The sequence below is a fragment of the Hetaerina americana genome, unplaced genomic scaffold, assembly GCF_022747635.1.
Source record: "Hetaerina americana unplaced genomic scaffold, ioHetAmer1.1.p SCAF_10, whole genome shotgun sequence".
NCBI classification, from domain to species: domain Eukaryota; kingdom Metazoa; phylum Arthropoda; class Insecta; order Odonata; family Calopterygidae; genus Hetaerina; species Hetaerina americana.
In genome coordinates this window covers 29,306,017-29,322,063 of record NW_027286070.1, presented here as the reverse complement: position 1 = coordinate 29,322,063, position 16,047 = coordinate 29,306,017, and the positions used below count along the sequence as shown (strand labels likewise).

At 34.9% G+C, this 16,047-nt stretch overlaps 2 protein-coding genes across 7 annotated transcripts in view; one reads left to right on the top strand and one right to left on the bottom strand.

Moving 5' to 3' along the window:
• Positions 1-3,661, bottom strand: part of Nin (blastoderm-specific gene 25D) — a 38,991-nt gene extending 35,330 nt beyond the window's left edge. For 5 of the 6 annotated variants that reach the window (XM_071598466.1, XM_071598471.1, XM_071598468.1 and 2 more), the window contains exons 1-5: positions 3,504-3,661; positions 2,688-2,988; positions 1,191-1,351; positions 988-1,108; positions 584-897 (exon numbers count right to left, since the gene is read on the bottom strand). In XM_071598466.1, the coding sequence (XP_071454567.1) occupies positions 584-897; positions 988-1,108; positions 1,191-1,351; positions 2,688-2,955 (864 nt within the window). In that variant the 5' untranslated portion in view covers positions 2,956-2,988; positions 3,504-3,661. Of the gene's footprint in view, positions 1-583; positions 898-987; positions 1,109-1,190; positions 1,352-2,687; positions 2,989-3,074; positions 3,376-3,503 lie in introns of those variants that run through there. The other variant, XM_071598467.1, reaches the window with a different exon arrangement.
• A 1,001-nt stretch (positions 3,662-4,662) lies between these two features.
• LOC139700027 (trafficking protein particle complex subunit 13) overlaps positions 4,663-16,047 on the top strand; it is a 42,320-nt gene continuing 30,935 nt past the window's right edge. The window contains exons 1-5 of the mRNA XM_071598465.1: positions 4,663-4,878; positions 4,951-5,119; positions 5,209-5,293; positions 7,667-7,809; positions 11,065-11,182. Coding sequence (XP_071454566.1) covers positions 4,836-4,878; positions 4,951-5,119; positions 5,209-5,293; positions 7,667-7,809; positions 11,065-11,182 — 558 coding nt within the window. The 5' untranslated portion in view covers positions 4,663-4,835. The remainder of the gene's footprint in view (positions 4,879-4,950; positions 5,120-5,208; positions 5,294-7,666; positions 7,810-11,064; positions 11,183-16,047) is intronic.

Sequence of the window (16,047 nt, the reverse complement as noted above, 5' to 3'; positions counted from 1 at the left end):
TTTGGTTTTACTGAAGCATCCCCACCATGACAAGCTACTATGTAACTTCCCCATCCAGTTGCTCTGCTTGTATCATCCCTGTTTAACTGAATTGTGATCTTTCATCCCCAGCCACACCTCACCCTCACTTCTTTTATGCGTATGGACTATATTTTGAGGGGCAAAAATTATCTTAGCTATTGGTCAGACAAAGATGATGATTTGGCAATGGCAAAAATATGCACTTTTCCTTGCAGGCTTTAGGGATCTTAAATCACAAAGTTTAAAGTCATTCATGTTGATTTTCGTATCAAGTAATTCAAAATCAAATCATTTGAAAGGGCCATTAAAAATAATCAATGAATCAAATAAAGCCAAAATAATAAAAAGCTTAAATATCATTTTTCAATAGCCAGTTAGCCACTTACATACATCCATTTAAAACATGTACACTGGTTCATGGTTTAGTGCTCAAGGATTTTGAGTGTGTACACGTCAGCACTGCATGAATCTTTGGTAAAATAGCCTGTTTAGTTTATTTGTCTGGCATATGATGCATGTTTACTCACTACATCATTAATGAAAATTCAGAATGATAACTTACATAATCAGCTTTTGTCTCCATGCCAATACATTTACACAACCGAGTCAATTGAGTTTTATTCAAAAATCCATCTTGACCAATTCCGAGCTGCTTACACACACTACGTAAATTGTCAGCTTCCTCACTAGCTTCAAATGTCATGTTTATAAAAGTTTCAGGTGATGGCATAGCCTCTGGGTTGAAGGGCAAAGGACTACTATGAGTCACCTTGACCACCTCATCTGTCGAAGGAAAACAATCCACCTCCACCAACTCATCCCTATCTGGACCATCTTCATCTGATGATATTCTTGAAACTCTAGCTTTATTGAAATCTAAAAAGCAAGTTTAATTATTAAAATTTTAATAGTATGGCAAGTGATAAGACCCTTATTGCATAGATAAATTTATTTATACGAACTTACTTTCTTCGGGGGATTCACTGGAGGATATTTCCTTATCAAATATCAACCGACGATCTACACTTTTTCTCCTTTTTTTGAAAACTTTAGGTTTTGATGGTTCTGTGGTCTCAGCAGATGGCCACTGGAAAGGTAAATGATTTGGTGAGAAGATGAAAATTCAAAAAAGGCCTCTTAATTTGCATAATTACATTAAATAAGAATACCAGTAAATTATCTTTCTTCGGTGCTGGGTTTTGTAAAAATACTTCAGAATCAGATTCCTCTGTATTACAGGCCTCATCTGAATCTTGGTCAATGCTCTCAGGCCTTGAACGCCTTCCATATTTTTTCTTCCCAAACACATATTTGGGGGAAACTTCCCTTTCTATAATGCAAAGAGACATACAGAGGCACAAGTTAATGACATGAATTAGCACAATAACAAATATAAACAATTACCATCATTATATAATAAGATTATGATATACAGGGGAGCCTCGGAATACAAACACTTCCAGAATTGAAACAAATTAGACCAAGAATGGGTCTTCTGAAATTATTTTTCATCTAGTCTCAAATAAAGCTTCAGAGTATGTTTTCCTGACATCCAGACAACATATGTAATCGAACTCCCAACCCATCAATCACTTTGTTATATTGTCTGCCTCATTCTTTTTTATTTCTTTTTAAAGTGGAAAATCTGTGCACTCTCAAGAAAAAAGTCATGATGATTAAGTTAAAAGTGATTAGGAGAGCTAATAGCAAATCTTACATTAAAAATAAAATTTTGTTTAGTCTTGGAAGCGGACTCGCAGGAATAATAGTTTTATTTCTGTGACATTCTTGCCCCTGAACACCATGTCTCTCATCCAACCCAAGGACCTGGATAAATCAAATTTTGAGAAACTGTATACAAATTCACTTTTGCTTTGCTGTTAGAATACAACTGATGCTCTGGAGACTTTGGTTAGATGACTTCAACATCCTCACAAATGTTGGACTAATTGCAAAAGCATCATGTTTCTGATCCACTTTGAAAAAATAGTGGCTGACCAGCGGTGCACAGCATTACTTTGAAAGAGATAAAGAGTTGGGTCAGAAGATGAGCCTGTAGTGAAGGATGCTGTTGCACAGGGCAAGCCAATGCATTTGGAGATCAATCTGTCGGTGCTTTTTTATCGTTATTAAAACCAATCTTTAATAATGGAAGCCATGAGGAAGGGAAGACAGGAAAATTCCATTGGATAATGACATTTAATTGGAAGCAACGAAAATTAAGTAAAATCTAGTCAAGGAAATTCGATAAATTCTTAGCTTTTAATTCCAATTTGCACTGTTTTGGTGTCTGCACCAATCATCACACATTTTCTGCATTTGAGAGCTATCAGCTATTCATTAATTTGAGATTGTGTGACACAAGTTGGTCTTAATCACTTCTTCGATATGAATAACCTCTCCATTAAACACTTTCCCACAATAAATATTTTGATTATCTCCGGAACTTCTTTAACAAAACACAACACAATTCTATTCAGGAATGGAAGACTGTTTTCTGATTTAATATATTATTGGTGATGCCACTCTCCCGGTATAAATGGACTTAAAATGTATTGTCACAATTCACTGTCACATTGACTACGAGCAAATAGTAATAACTAAAATAGCGGGTTTCTCTAATAATAGTTGAATACATAAAATTGTTAAATATTTATGTTTCTCACCTGGAGATCTCTCAAATTTCTTCTGCTTCTGTTTTTGTCCTTCCCCCAACAAACTTAGCAATCCCTCACGAAATTCTACGAAAGTGACCCTTCTTTGAGCATTGTTGGCCAAAAGACAATCGATCAATTTTACACCCTGCTCCTCTAATTGTAATTTATCACAGAGCTGGGCTAAACCACCACTATCAAGTCTTCCAGAGCCGTCAATATCGCAACTTTCGAATACATCTAGTAGTTGTTTTTCGTAGGGGTCTCCTCCTCCTTCCATTGCATGGCAAATAACCTAATAGAAATAAAACTTCTGAAATGAAGAGAAGAGATATCATCATTTGACTACAAAATATTTACTGCATTAAGCCTACCGATGCTTCAGGAGAAAAGCATTACCTTCTTCAAAACCCTTTCACTCTTTTCAAATCTCTCGCACAAATACCTATTCACATTAACTTCACCATAACAATATTAAATAATGGTCAATTACTTATGTGACTTTCATTCAATATAATGTTTGAAAAAATAAATCAGTACTATGCACTAAACCGAAAGTCGAAAAGTAATAATATCATTTTCATCATAAATGACTTCGCTTTGAAAGAAAACCGTAATGTTTATTAAACCGCATTTAAGACCTTCAGAGGATTACCAGTCTTCAGGATAAAAATACCGTCATACAGTTATTCCAGGATCTGGTGGTTTATATAATAATAATGGCAGAGCAAATCAAAACAGTAAATCATGACAATAAGAAATATCCTAAGGCCTAAACGAACAAACTTTGTACATCCTTACTAGCTAGGTCAATTCTCACTAACTTACGGTTTCTCTTTTCCCATTTAGGGAACGCAGCTAATTTGACGTAAAAAGGCACATTATTTATTTAAATCTTGAACGTAGTAATGTAACATCTACATGTTTAAACCTAATTCAACACATTCAATAAATATACATCCGCTTCACACAAGCACTTGTCAATGACGAAAAACTAGCAACGCAATACTACCATATTAGATCAATTTTTTTTTAGCGCTAATTTCAAAAGCATAATTGATGTACCTGGAGTACAGGACCATCGTAAGATTTTACCTAGGTTCTAATACTACTTATTGGCTCCAAGCGGAGACAAATTAATTTTTACGGGGCAATTACGGTGCCTATACTCTTATTTTATTGCTGACCGATATGAAAATTGACTCAAAAGCTGACCTGGGACACGATCGAAAACAGTTCATAAGATTAGTTCATCAACAGTTCAAAAAACGTTCATATTCAGCATTAACAGTGAAACATATTTGCCCTGTTAACTCAACTGTATCCGATGGTATCACATCTATTTCATTATGCTGTTCAATTCCTGAATACGAAACCCTCTGACTTTTTGCCTTTCAAACAGGTGCACAGAAATTGTTTTAAAATTTAAATTTCAACTAAATATATATCCATCGACGTTTTATCGCTGTAAATAACTGTGAAGATGGTAGCATAGATAATGGCAAGCATCATGATTTTGAAATCTCTTGTAAAACTCATGATTCCGCCGAATACCATGTGACTTTTGTGAGATTAATAAAAATGCATTGTAGATTTTCACGAAATTAATATATATATTACGGATAAAATATTTAATTTGGCGTATTTGGAATTTTTAACGATTCATCCATATGAACGGTTGGTAATGAAATATGAGCGAATCAATTCAATGAAAACGCGGCCATTGAAACAGACCGATCGGCATTTACATTTTCCAGAGGATGTAAATAAAACGCAGCTTAGGAAGAAGATGAGATCTCACACTTTATTTAGCAACCCTATCTTTGACAGCCAGACTTTTTTTTTACATTGTGAGGTTTGAGCCCAAGCGACCGTTTTGAAGGTATGTCGTTCACAATGAACGAGTCTCCTCCATGAACCGTATGACATCATTTACTGAAGCAATGAAGGTAATCGTTACCGTGACGATCGGACAGCGTAACGAATACATAATCCACTAAATTTGGAGGTGTTGTCGTTGTTGGCTGCGAATGCCTAATGTTTTGGCGTAACAGGTTCAATGGACGAAGGATAATTTCGAACTTTTCACGAGTTTTTCTTGTTGAAATTCTATTCATTTTTATGGAAAAGAGGTAGCTGTGTTAGTGTTGGCTATTAATAATGGAGGGAAGAGAGAAAAGCGAACACCTTCTTGCCTTGAAAGGTATATATTTATGATAGATATCGTCGCGGTATCATGTTTTGCCAAGTTTTATTTCATTTTCTGTATTTTTAGTCATGCGGTTAACGAGACCGACTCTCTTCAGTCCAATAATTGTGACATGTGAATCAAGCGACCTTCCGAAAAGTTTGTTAAATGATGATTTGAAAAATGACATTACTTCTGTACCTGGTGCTGAAACCTTAGCAGTTGGCCAATTTTTGTTATTACCGCAGAGTTTTGGGTATGTTACCTGACCTTGAATTGGATGTTTATTTAACCCAATGTCATTTTACTGTGGTGTTTAAATTGAAACAAAAATTGCATTTTCAGAAGCATATATCTGGGAGAAACATTCTCAAGCTACTTGTGCGTTCATAATGGAAGTACCCAAGTTGTTAATGACGTCACTGTGAAGGTCAGTTGTAATTCTACCGTTGAAATAAAAAAAGTAATGGCAACATCTCATTAATCAATTTCTTATTAACAGTTGTTTATTATTGACCATTTACATTGGCACTGGTTTGAATCCAACATTCCCATCTTTTGTCTCAGTATGCTTAGTACTTCTTTGTTTCTTTCCCTTCCAATCATTTTACCTTCTCTATTCCCACCTTTCAAAAACCTCAATCTAAATCTATCATTGTGCTTCAATGATATGTGCCCACTCATTTTCAAAATCAGACTTCATATCAAAGTTTTCACTTATCTTTTTTTAAGACTAATTCAGCATCCCTTTCATCAACTCCCTGGCCCTTGTGAAAGTTTCTTTACCTGATGAAATTCCTCTTCTTATGTCCTTACTATGGTGACCATCTTGGTCTGCAACTCTTCCAAGTTAGTTAAACTGTTCTACCTGCTCTATATTTGACTTTGAATTAAAGCTTCATTTCTTTCTCTGATTCTTTCCATACAATCCTCCCCATACAAGTATATGTTGAAAAGTATGAGTGATTATCTCTTCCTGGCCCTGCTCTTTCGAACAATCCATTCCCACGTACTACACCTGAGCAGTCTGGCATGTGTACAGATTGAGGATAAGTCACTTAGCCCTCCAATTTACTCCTATTTTCTATAGTGTAAACATTAGGTCTACCAGTATAATATTATGAACACTACACAAGTTACAAAACAAATGGATCTTGGTCGTATTCCATGTTCCTATTTAATATTGGCCCTAATACTACTATGTCATAATGTGTGCCTCTCCCCTTCCTGAACCGCAAATTGATCATCCCCCCCATTTACCCTACTATCCTACCACCATATTTATAATTCTAAGTACCATCTTAGCTGCGTGCAAAATCAAACTTATGTTCTATAGGCCTTGCATATGGCTGCATTACCCCTTTTTGGGATTGGAGCTAACACTGATCTTATGACATCTTCTGGCCAAAGTCCTCCCAAAAATGTAAATGTTATGAATCAACCCATAAAAGCTCTTTACTTACATTTTCATATATCGTTGAGTAGATTTTTGGTGATTTAATCCTCACGGCCTTATTTGATCACAATACACTTAATGCTCTTTCTTACTCACTGTTAAGTTTGCCTGCGCCTAAAGTATCCTCATTTACATCCTATACTCTTTGTATGTTAAAAATTGCTGGCCATAAGTCCTTACCGTATGTAGATCCTCTTATATATTCTTCCATCTCTCTTGAATATTTACTGGTTCAGTTCATAAATATACTGCCTTATATTGAGTAGTGTGTAGAGATTTTCTCTTCTTACTTCCGGATAGAGTAATCACTTTTCTATAAAGAACACTAATTTCACACACCCCCCCCTCCCCAGTAAACTTTCCATATCCTTACATGGTATCCTGCACTTAACTTCTTTCACCCTGTAAGTTTCCTGCCTCACTTTATTAATCAGCTCTTTGTTCTTCCTTTTTCCAAATTCTCTGTTTACATTCTTCTGTTTCCATCAATCTTAATCATCTCATTTCTAATCAATGGTTTCCGTGACCTTTGCCTATTTACTGTTCTTATAGGTTTGTTTGCAGCTCTACACATCCCCTTATTGAGTGTTCCAATATTTCCTCTACTTTATCTGTTTCCATATCATCACTCACTAATTTTTCAACTGTATCCTTGTCTTACATCCTTTTTCCCTGGTTAATTCTTCCAAATTCCATTTCCGAAACCATCTTCCTTGTTTTATTCTTTTGAATCTGATGTCACACTTAGCATCAAATCATTATATAGGTCCATGATAGCTCCCAAGAGATGGTGCAAGTAAATTATACTATTCCTAAATCTGGACCTAATTATAATGTTGTCTAACTGATATCTCTCTGAGTCTCTGGGAATTTTTTATGCATATTTGTTGTGTGGTGTTCCTGCCAAGTGTATATGACTAAACCATTTCTCTGGCAGAAATCTATTGCTTTCTCCCAATGGTTATTCCTTGTTACTAAACTGTAGTCCCTTACCTCAATACCATTTCAAAGCATTTTACTCATTCCAAGAATTTTTTAAACTATTACTAGTGCCGTTTTTCTGTAATGATAAAATGAATAAGAATATACTTGCTCTATATAAAATATTTACAATATCTATTGTGATGTGTAACCATTGAATGATAAATATAAATTACGGCCATGGATGCTTACCAGCATTAAACATATGTTTAGCAGCATTGGTGATATATCATTAACGTTAAATATTAAGCATATCATAAATCTAATTACACGTTAATTGTGAATATAGTTTTCTTTAGCAGTTTCATCAACCTGAATGCATTGAAATTTTTTCTCCAAAACTCAGAAATCTCGTGCAATTTTCAGGCTGATTTACAGACAAGCTCACAGAATATTCAATTATCTGCCCATCAAGCAGAAAATGCATCAGGGAACACAGCAGAACTTCAACCAGAAGATACTGTGGATCAAGTAATTCATCATGAAGTGAAAGAGCTTGGAGATCACATGTAAGGATTTTGCTAAAATTACCTTAACTGATAGGTATTGTTAACTTCAAAAATAATTTTTCAATAGCAGTTTACCAAGATGAAATAAAAACATAGTTATTTCTATATCAGTGGGAATTGTGGAGAACTTGGCATTTAAAAGCAATTACTTAGTTCCAAAAAAATTCATGTATACACTTTACTCACAGCAGGACTTTCCATCTAGTATGATGAGTTTCCATGTTTGGAATAGCATTTTGCTCTATTTCCACATTCATCCTATTCCTTAATCTTGTTGCTTTTTTACAACCCATGAACTCAAAATTTTTACTTTTATAGTACCATTTCAATTTTTTTCAGAAGGATTAACAAGATGGTGAACATCATAAGGGATGTTGTCCGATTGTTTGTCCTAATACTAGGGTAGTCCCAGAAGTACCCGACCCAACAAAGAAAACACAAAAATTTTGGAAAAAAATGTATTTGTTTTTCAACATAATCTCCTTTCAGCTCTATACACTTTTTCCAGCAATGTTCAATGAGTTCGATAACATTTTTATAATAAGAACTATCTTGCTCCTCAAAATAGCCATTAACTGCCAACATCACTTCTTCACGGATGGAAAATCTTTGACCACCGAGCCATTTTTTCAAGTTTGCAGACAGAAAATAATCCGAGGGGGATTAATCTGGTGAATAGGGTGCATGAGGTAGCAATTCAAACTTAATTCATGAATATTGGACATTGCAATAATGGATTTGTAAGCTGGTGCATTGTCTTGATGAAACAACTCTATTTTTAGCCAAATGGGGTCCCTTTTGCTTGATTTCTTCGCTCAAGCATTGCAATAAGTTTGCATAATACTTGCCATTGATAGTTTTTCCTTTATCAAGATAGTCAATGAAAATTATCCCACGCGTATCCCAAAAAAACTGATGTCATGACCTTGCCTGCAGATGAAACGGTCTTCGCCTTCTTTGGAGGTGGTTCTCCCTTTTGAATCCTTTGTTTTTGATTGTTCTTTTGTCTCGGGTGTGAAGTAATGGACCTTAGTTTCATCCATGGTGGACAAACATCACAAAAATTCTGCTTTGTTGCTGTGAAAATTTGCTAAACACTCAATTGAAACATCTTCACGACACTGGTTTTGTTCGAGTGTGAGCAAATGCGACACCCATTTTGCACACAGCTTTCTCATTTCCAAATTTTCAGTTACTATGCGATGCACTTCACTTTTTGTAATGCCTACTATGTCCGCTAGCTCGCTCACTTTCAGTCACTGATCATCCAGTATCACTTTGTGGATTTTCTCAACTGTTTGGGGAGTCATCACCTCGTTTGTTTGACCACTGTGATGTTCGTCTTCACAGCTCGTACGGCCTCATTTAAACTTAGATACCCAATATTTTACTGTTGTAAATGAAGGAGCAAACTCACCCAGAGTAGAATCCAGTTCAGCTTTTATATTGGTTTGGTTGAAGCCTTTCAAATTAAAGTATTGTATCACATAATGATGACCAATTTCCCTACCAAACAAATACTAAACAATGTAACATCTTCAAACTTGAAACATATGCTTTACAGATTGCTTGCTTTCTAATACAGTGATATTTGTTAAACAATTACCGCCATTTCTAGGTCAGGCCAGGTATTTATGGGACCACCCTTGTAGTTACAGATACATTCATCTCAATATTTTTTAACATTTTATCTTCCATTACAATAACATGGGCTTCAGTGAGGGATGCTTAACTTTAAGTAGCTAATCAGATTTCTAGCATTCAGCAGAGAAGTTGCGGATATGACATTTTTTTCTGGAAAATTAGTAGAGCATTAGGAATAAGTACCTAAAATGTAAACGACATCCTGCTGTACAATACTAAAGACACCATACACAGGGGGCTGTGCAAATATCCAGACAAATTAACCTATTTTTCCAAACATTTTTTCATTACAAAAATGAAAATGTTTACAAAATTTTTTGTATTGTCATAAATAACAAATTTATTCAATTTATCCCCCACATGCTTGAATAATGGCCTCCATTCTTGGTCTTAAGTGTGTGCAGGCCTGTTTTAACACACCACAGTCCTTATTGGCGAATGTCGTTTCAATAATGGCTCTCAGTGATGCAACTTTTGGATGTCTGGACGTGTTGGTGACCCTGGTTGAATATGGTGTACAAATTAGTAGTGCTACAAATTTAAATGTGGGCTATTGGTAGGCCAGAATTCTTTGGACCAAAACAACAGCATTGTCCGACAACCAATTTTGCACTGAATGATTCCTATGGATTGGTGCCCTCTCCAGTTGGAATACGTATGGCCTTCCAGATATGACAGTTTCCATTCATGGCTTCACTACATTTGTCAGAGCACGCCAATAAACTTGGTTGATATTTTCCCCTTTGTTAAAAAATTTGGTGGCATGACATCACCATCACTGGACACAGCACCTAGCATGTGAATATTTGCAGGAAATTTCATTGTGGAAGCATCAGGTGGTGGGCAAACCCCTGAGGAAGGTGGTTTGGCCTCCAAATATGTGTGAGTTTCACAAATGTATGAGGGGTCCTGTTAGTCCAGGGGAGAGCATTGGACTACTGACTGGAGGGTCTGGGTTCGATGCCCAGGCAAGCCTCTGTGGCCACCCTCAGCTCCCAATCTTTGTAATTTTTTGGGTACCAGGTCTTCCTGGGAAACAATAGCTGGCACAGGGAAAGGAACTGGCCCCCCTACCATGATGTGTGAATTTCACATGCCATCAGGCTTAGTTCTAGGTGAACTCTGCCATCACCTACCACACTGGCCTTAGGGTTGATTACTGTGTTTATGGTTTATCTTATGTCTCTTAAAAAAATACCTTGAGTATATTCTTCCATGTCTTAAATATATCATAGCTCAAGTATTTCGTTACACCTGATAATGTGTTTTCTTTTAAACATGCTTCAGTGGTAAATATATTTTAGCTGATAGAATGATAATGGTTTTTCAATATCTCATGATGATATTCATACTTAGTTGATTCATTGCACTGTACTCATTTTATCATTTGATTGCTGTATGTTACAATTTATTATTTACACAAATTAGATAAAAATATTTAAGGGTTATTAGTGAGCCAAATGTGTATTTGAATTTGTTCTCCTTATTTCTATTGTTTTCATCAGCTTCTAATAGTGAGTTGGTTTTCCATAAAATAAAAGCATGTAAGAAAAGTATACCTGAATGTTTTTCTATGAATTTTATTTCCATTCCTGTTGATCATTTTTTTAGACTTGTTTGTGAGGTTGCCTACACTGCTGCAGGACTTGGAAGACTGTCGTTTCGCAAGTTTTACAAATTTCAGGTGCTCAAACCACTTGATGTCAAAACAAAATTTTATAACGCTGAGGTAAGTGTTTTCTTTTTTATTGAGCTTCTCTTAATTACCATCATTTTCATAAAAAAATTGCTACTTTCTTGAATAATTGTTTAAAGTGTGAAAACTAGTTATGGTGTATGACTATGCTTCATTTATCAAAAGAATAAATTAATTTATTTTGATATTTGTCTTAGCATAGGTTTTAATTTGATTCAGAATACAAATTAACCTACTCCTGTGCCCAGGTTTTGGTTAATTTTATTAGAATTGTTGTAAAATGCATAGTATGCATTGTTGACGAGGAAATTCAGAACTAGGTAGAGTGTAATTAGAGGCTATGACTATTTAATTATTTTATTGGGTGCTTGTGGTAAATTATTGAATAGAAAAGGGTAGAATTCTTTGAAAGTAAAACAAATATAATTTTCATTACCATATTTCTCTAATTTTAACAACTAAAGGACATAAATTGTTAGATTGAGTGGAGTTTTGAATACTGTTGCAGTAATTATCCTTGCTTATTCCTTAGGTACATGTTCATATTTCATACATACCATTCTAATTTATCAGTTATACATGTTTTTATTTGTAATGCTTCTGTTGTACATTTATTTTGAATTTCATTAAAGTTTCATGGCACTGGTGACAAGTACAAAATCTTAGTGAATACTAGTAAAATTTATTTAGCACTTGGTCTGGGAATTATAGTATCGGTTTTATTTCTGGTTTTTGGTGAAATTGATGCCGACTATGACTTTTCTATAATCATTAGTAATTGTTCAAAGGGAATTTTCCTGAAAATAGAAAAACATTCTCTTTGAGCAATTATCCCAAGTCACCGCACAAATTTGTCTTGGGGCGTTGAAATAAATAAACTGTGGATTCATTTAGAAGCATATATTATGTGCCATTTATATGTGGCATGTATTGTGTGTCATATATATCATGTGGAAGCAGAGCCAAAAGTCACTTTGCTAGTAAAAGTATGGATATCGCATTTTCAATCTTTAGAATGGCAGGCAGTTTAAATTATGTATTGGTTATTGCAATTTGTTTGGTTGTAATGGATTTGTGTAGTTATAATTGTCTCAAATTTATAAGTTTTTGCATGCCAGATTAATGTATGACTGGAATTAAAGGATATCATCTGGGGGTATTCTCTTATTTTTGTTGGAAAATGAATAATTCCAAGGCACTTACTTAATGTGAATAAACTGTGAGGATTAACATATTCCTTTTGCCCGTGTAATAAAAATTGGTAATGATATACTAGCCCCTGTTTTAAAAGTTTTGACTTCAGTTTTATGAGGTATGAATCTCATTTAAATGTTGTATATTTAGTCAAATTTGCATTGATGACTCATTGGTATATCTTGATTTTTGTGAAATTACATTTGATTGAATGACTTGGACCAGTTTTAATTCCAAATGATCATCAATCTAAGTACTTCTGCCATTGCCATTGAACTATCTCGCCTCAGGATGTACTCCTGCGGTCTTTAGACTTTGCCATTAGCATGATTGTGACAACCAGTTCCTTGACTATTCTGTGCATCTAGATTTCCATCTTAGGTACTTAATACTTGGAGTATTATTTAAACATATTTAAAATGAAATATTTTCTGAAGCAGTTTGATTTTAACCTCACACAACATGGATGTGAATTCATTTCCTGGATTTTCCTTGACATTCTAGTCCAATGGGGGTATTGTAAGGTGGGAACTCCAAATGCAGTGTACTTTCTATTAAAGGGTGACTTTTAGAGTCCTGGCCCCTTGCACATTCATTAGTATGCATTAGGCTGATTCCAACTCTATTATTTCCAAACATAATACTTTTGTCTTCAAAATTATTAAAAGAAATACAATGCAACAATGTAAAAGTGTAAAAATCACTCTCCTTGAAGGCAAATACTCTTTTACTCTACTTTCTTTTGCTTTTTACTCTTTGAAATTGTTGCATTGTGATTTGTATCAGTGGATGACTTGGTTAAAAGTTACTGTCATGGTATCTCCAGCAGTTAATTTTAATTTAAAAAAGACAGGGTTTTAGAGTCGGTGCTTATGTCAATCTGTCCTTATGCCACACCTGTACACTAGTTATTCTTCTTATTGATTCATCATCAACAGTCTGGTGCTTTTCATATCAATGGCTATGGGAAAAGTGGGTACCAATTAAAGATATGAAAAATTAATTCCAAATTAGATCATTTTTTTGTGAAAACTGACTATTCATTGAGGTGCTGATGTGCATTCCAATAGTATAGTACTACAGAATTGCTTAGAGAAAATATGAGAAGCTGAATATAAGTATCGATGGCCCAAAATGTTGGTGTTGCAAAAATATTTCAGGAAAAACTATTGGTATATACTTTCTGAAACTAGTCAAGTTTTCTGTTTTTTTTTAACCAATCAGTTCTTATTGAGCAAAATCATTGCTTTTTTGCTTTGGCTCTTAAATAATGTAGTAAATGCTACCTTATTGAAACCCATTCCAAAATTTAATATCTTTGACGTGCTTTAACTGCTTTTTTTAGCCTCCTGATATGGAAGAAGAGTCTTGATGGACTAATTTGTAGCATTTATGAGGAAGGAATTTGGCTGAAAGACTTTGTCTGATCACTCTTAGTTCCTTTTCCAAAAAAGCGAAAGGCAGCAAAATGTGTCGACTACCGAGCGATAAGTCTGATTTTGCACATAGCTTAAGTGGTTCTCAGGTTCATCAACATGCAGATGGAGAGCAGGGAAAATGATTACTTAGGGAATGAGCAGTTTGGATTGAGGAAGGGGAGGGGGATAAGAGATGCCATTGCAGTAATGAGGTAGAGAAGAACACTAGAGACTAATAGAGAAGAACATATGATACAATCAGGATGTATGTCCATTTCTTAGATTTCAGGAAGGCATTTGATAGAGTAAATTGGCTAGAATTAATTAATGTATTGTGTAAAATACGGGTAAAGTAGAGGGATAGGATACCTAACTGCAACCTGTGCATGCTTCATACAGCTCAGGGGTGAGTGGTGGATAAACAGTCTGGATGGGCAGTGTTTGGAAGAGGATTGAAAAGAGTGTCCATTATCATCTGGGCTGTTCAACTTATATGTGAATGAATTGGTTCTATGTGCTAAATGTGGATATAAGAGAGCAAAATAGAACTGTTTATTGATTTTGGAAGTGTTTTGGACCAGATTGGTCTAAGTATTAGAGCCATAAGGAAAGTTTCAAAAGGAGGAGGGAGTTCATGGGAGGAATTTTGAGCTGGGATGTTAAGAAAAAGGTTGTTAAAACTTTGATATGGAGCATGTATGTGGGGATCGGGATGTGGTGGCTAACATACTGGCTTCCCTCCGAGAGTGCCTGGACAGAGCAGATATTTTTTAGTGGTATCCCGATCCCCACTTAAGGTGCTTTGTGGAGGGAACTTTGAGTACACTGTCCGTCAGAGGGGATGTTAAACTGCAGACCCCTTGGCACCTTTTGTTAAGAGTAGGCTAATGTGGATGCCAGGTTTTTCTCTAACCTTCCTACTTTCCCATCAATTCCTGATGGCACAATTGATCTTAGCTGTCGTTCACCTTTCCTAGAAACTACTAACTTGTATGTATGGCGTAGAAACATGGCAATTCAAGTCTGATGATAGGCATAGATTGGAGGCTTTTGAAATGTGAGTATAGAGAAGGATGGGGAAATAAAGTGGATAAAAAAGAGGGAAACAAATGAGGAAGTGCTAAGTATGGTGGTGGAGGGGAGAGGATTGTTGGGAGAAATCAATAAGAGGCACTTAAATCAGTGGGTTACATAATAAATATCATTCCCTCAATTTCAATATTTAATTAATTGCCATCTGATTATTGAATAGTGAGTGTGTTAGATAAGGAAATAATGCATTTTCCATAATGTCTGACTTCTGAAAAAATTTTTTATTCCATATAAATGAAAGTTATTTCATCCAATCAGTCAACAATCAAAATGCTATAGTGAACTTTAAAAATGCCTTTGGAAATTATTTTTTTTTAATTGTGTTAGTCCTTCAGTTGAAGTTTCATCTGGTGCTAAATTATGAAGTGGCAGAATGCACCATTATTGAAAGAAATTAAATAGAAAATGATATTACTCAAGATTTCTTCATCACTCCTTTATTCAATTAATATACTGACTGTTGCAATCTATGATATATAGAGGTGATTAATATTGGAATGCCATCAGAAATAAAATGCCAACTGAATTGAGAATAGCCTGAATGATATTGCTTTTCATTAATTGGTCATGCATTCATTTGATAGTGAAGCTAATGTGAAAAATTTCAGAAAGTCAATACAAAAGCTGTGAGAAAATAAATTGTTTAGATGTTACTCGTTATTATTAGTAAATGATGTTTAGTTAGTTTTTAGTACTTGTTGATTACTGAAGTTTTATGCAAGCATTTGATTGGTATTTTTAATGTTTGAGTGTTGTTGAATGTAGATGTAGATTTAGTTTTTGTTTGTAGCATCAACACAATGTTTGGTAATTAAAATTATTGCAGGGAGAATTCTACAATATATTAAATCACTGCTATCACTGTAATTTTTAAGAATGTGTGTACTCATTAAGTTGTGAGAAAATAACAGTTTAATTTGATTGGAATAATAAAGTAAGCTTTATAAAATTCATAAAGGTAATTGAATGCTTGAAATAGAAAATGGACATTCATTATTAGGTACAGTACAGGTCTTGGTGAGATGCATGTACTTTATTTTTTTATGTGCTGTATTTGATGGCATATAAGATGCTCCTCATTTAAGTGAGGCATACACAAGAAAAAAGTTTAAATGGCCTGCACAAAAGAGCAACGCCCCACTAGCTTCAGTTATAGTTCCCTGTTATTTCGACCTTATTTTGTCATGATGAGTT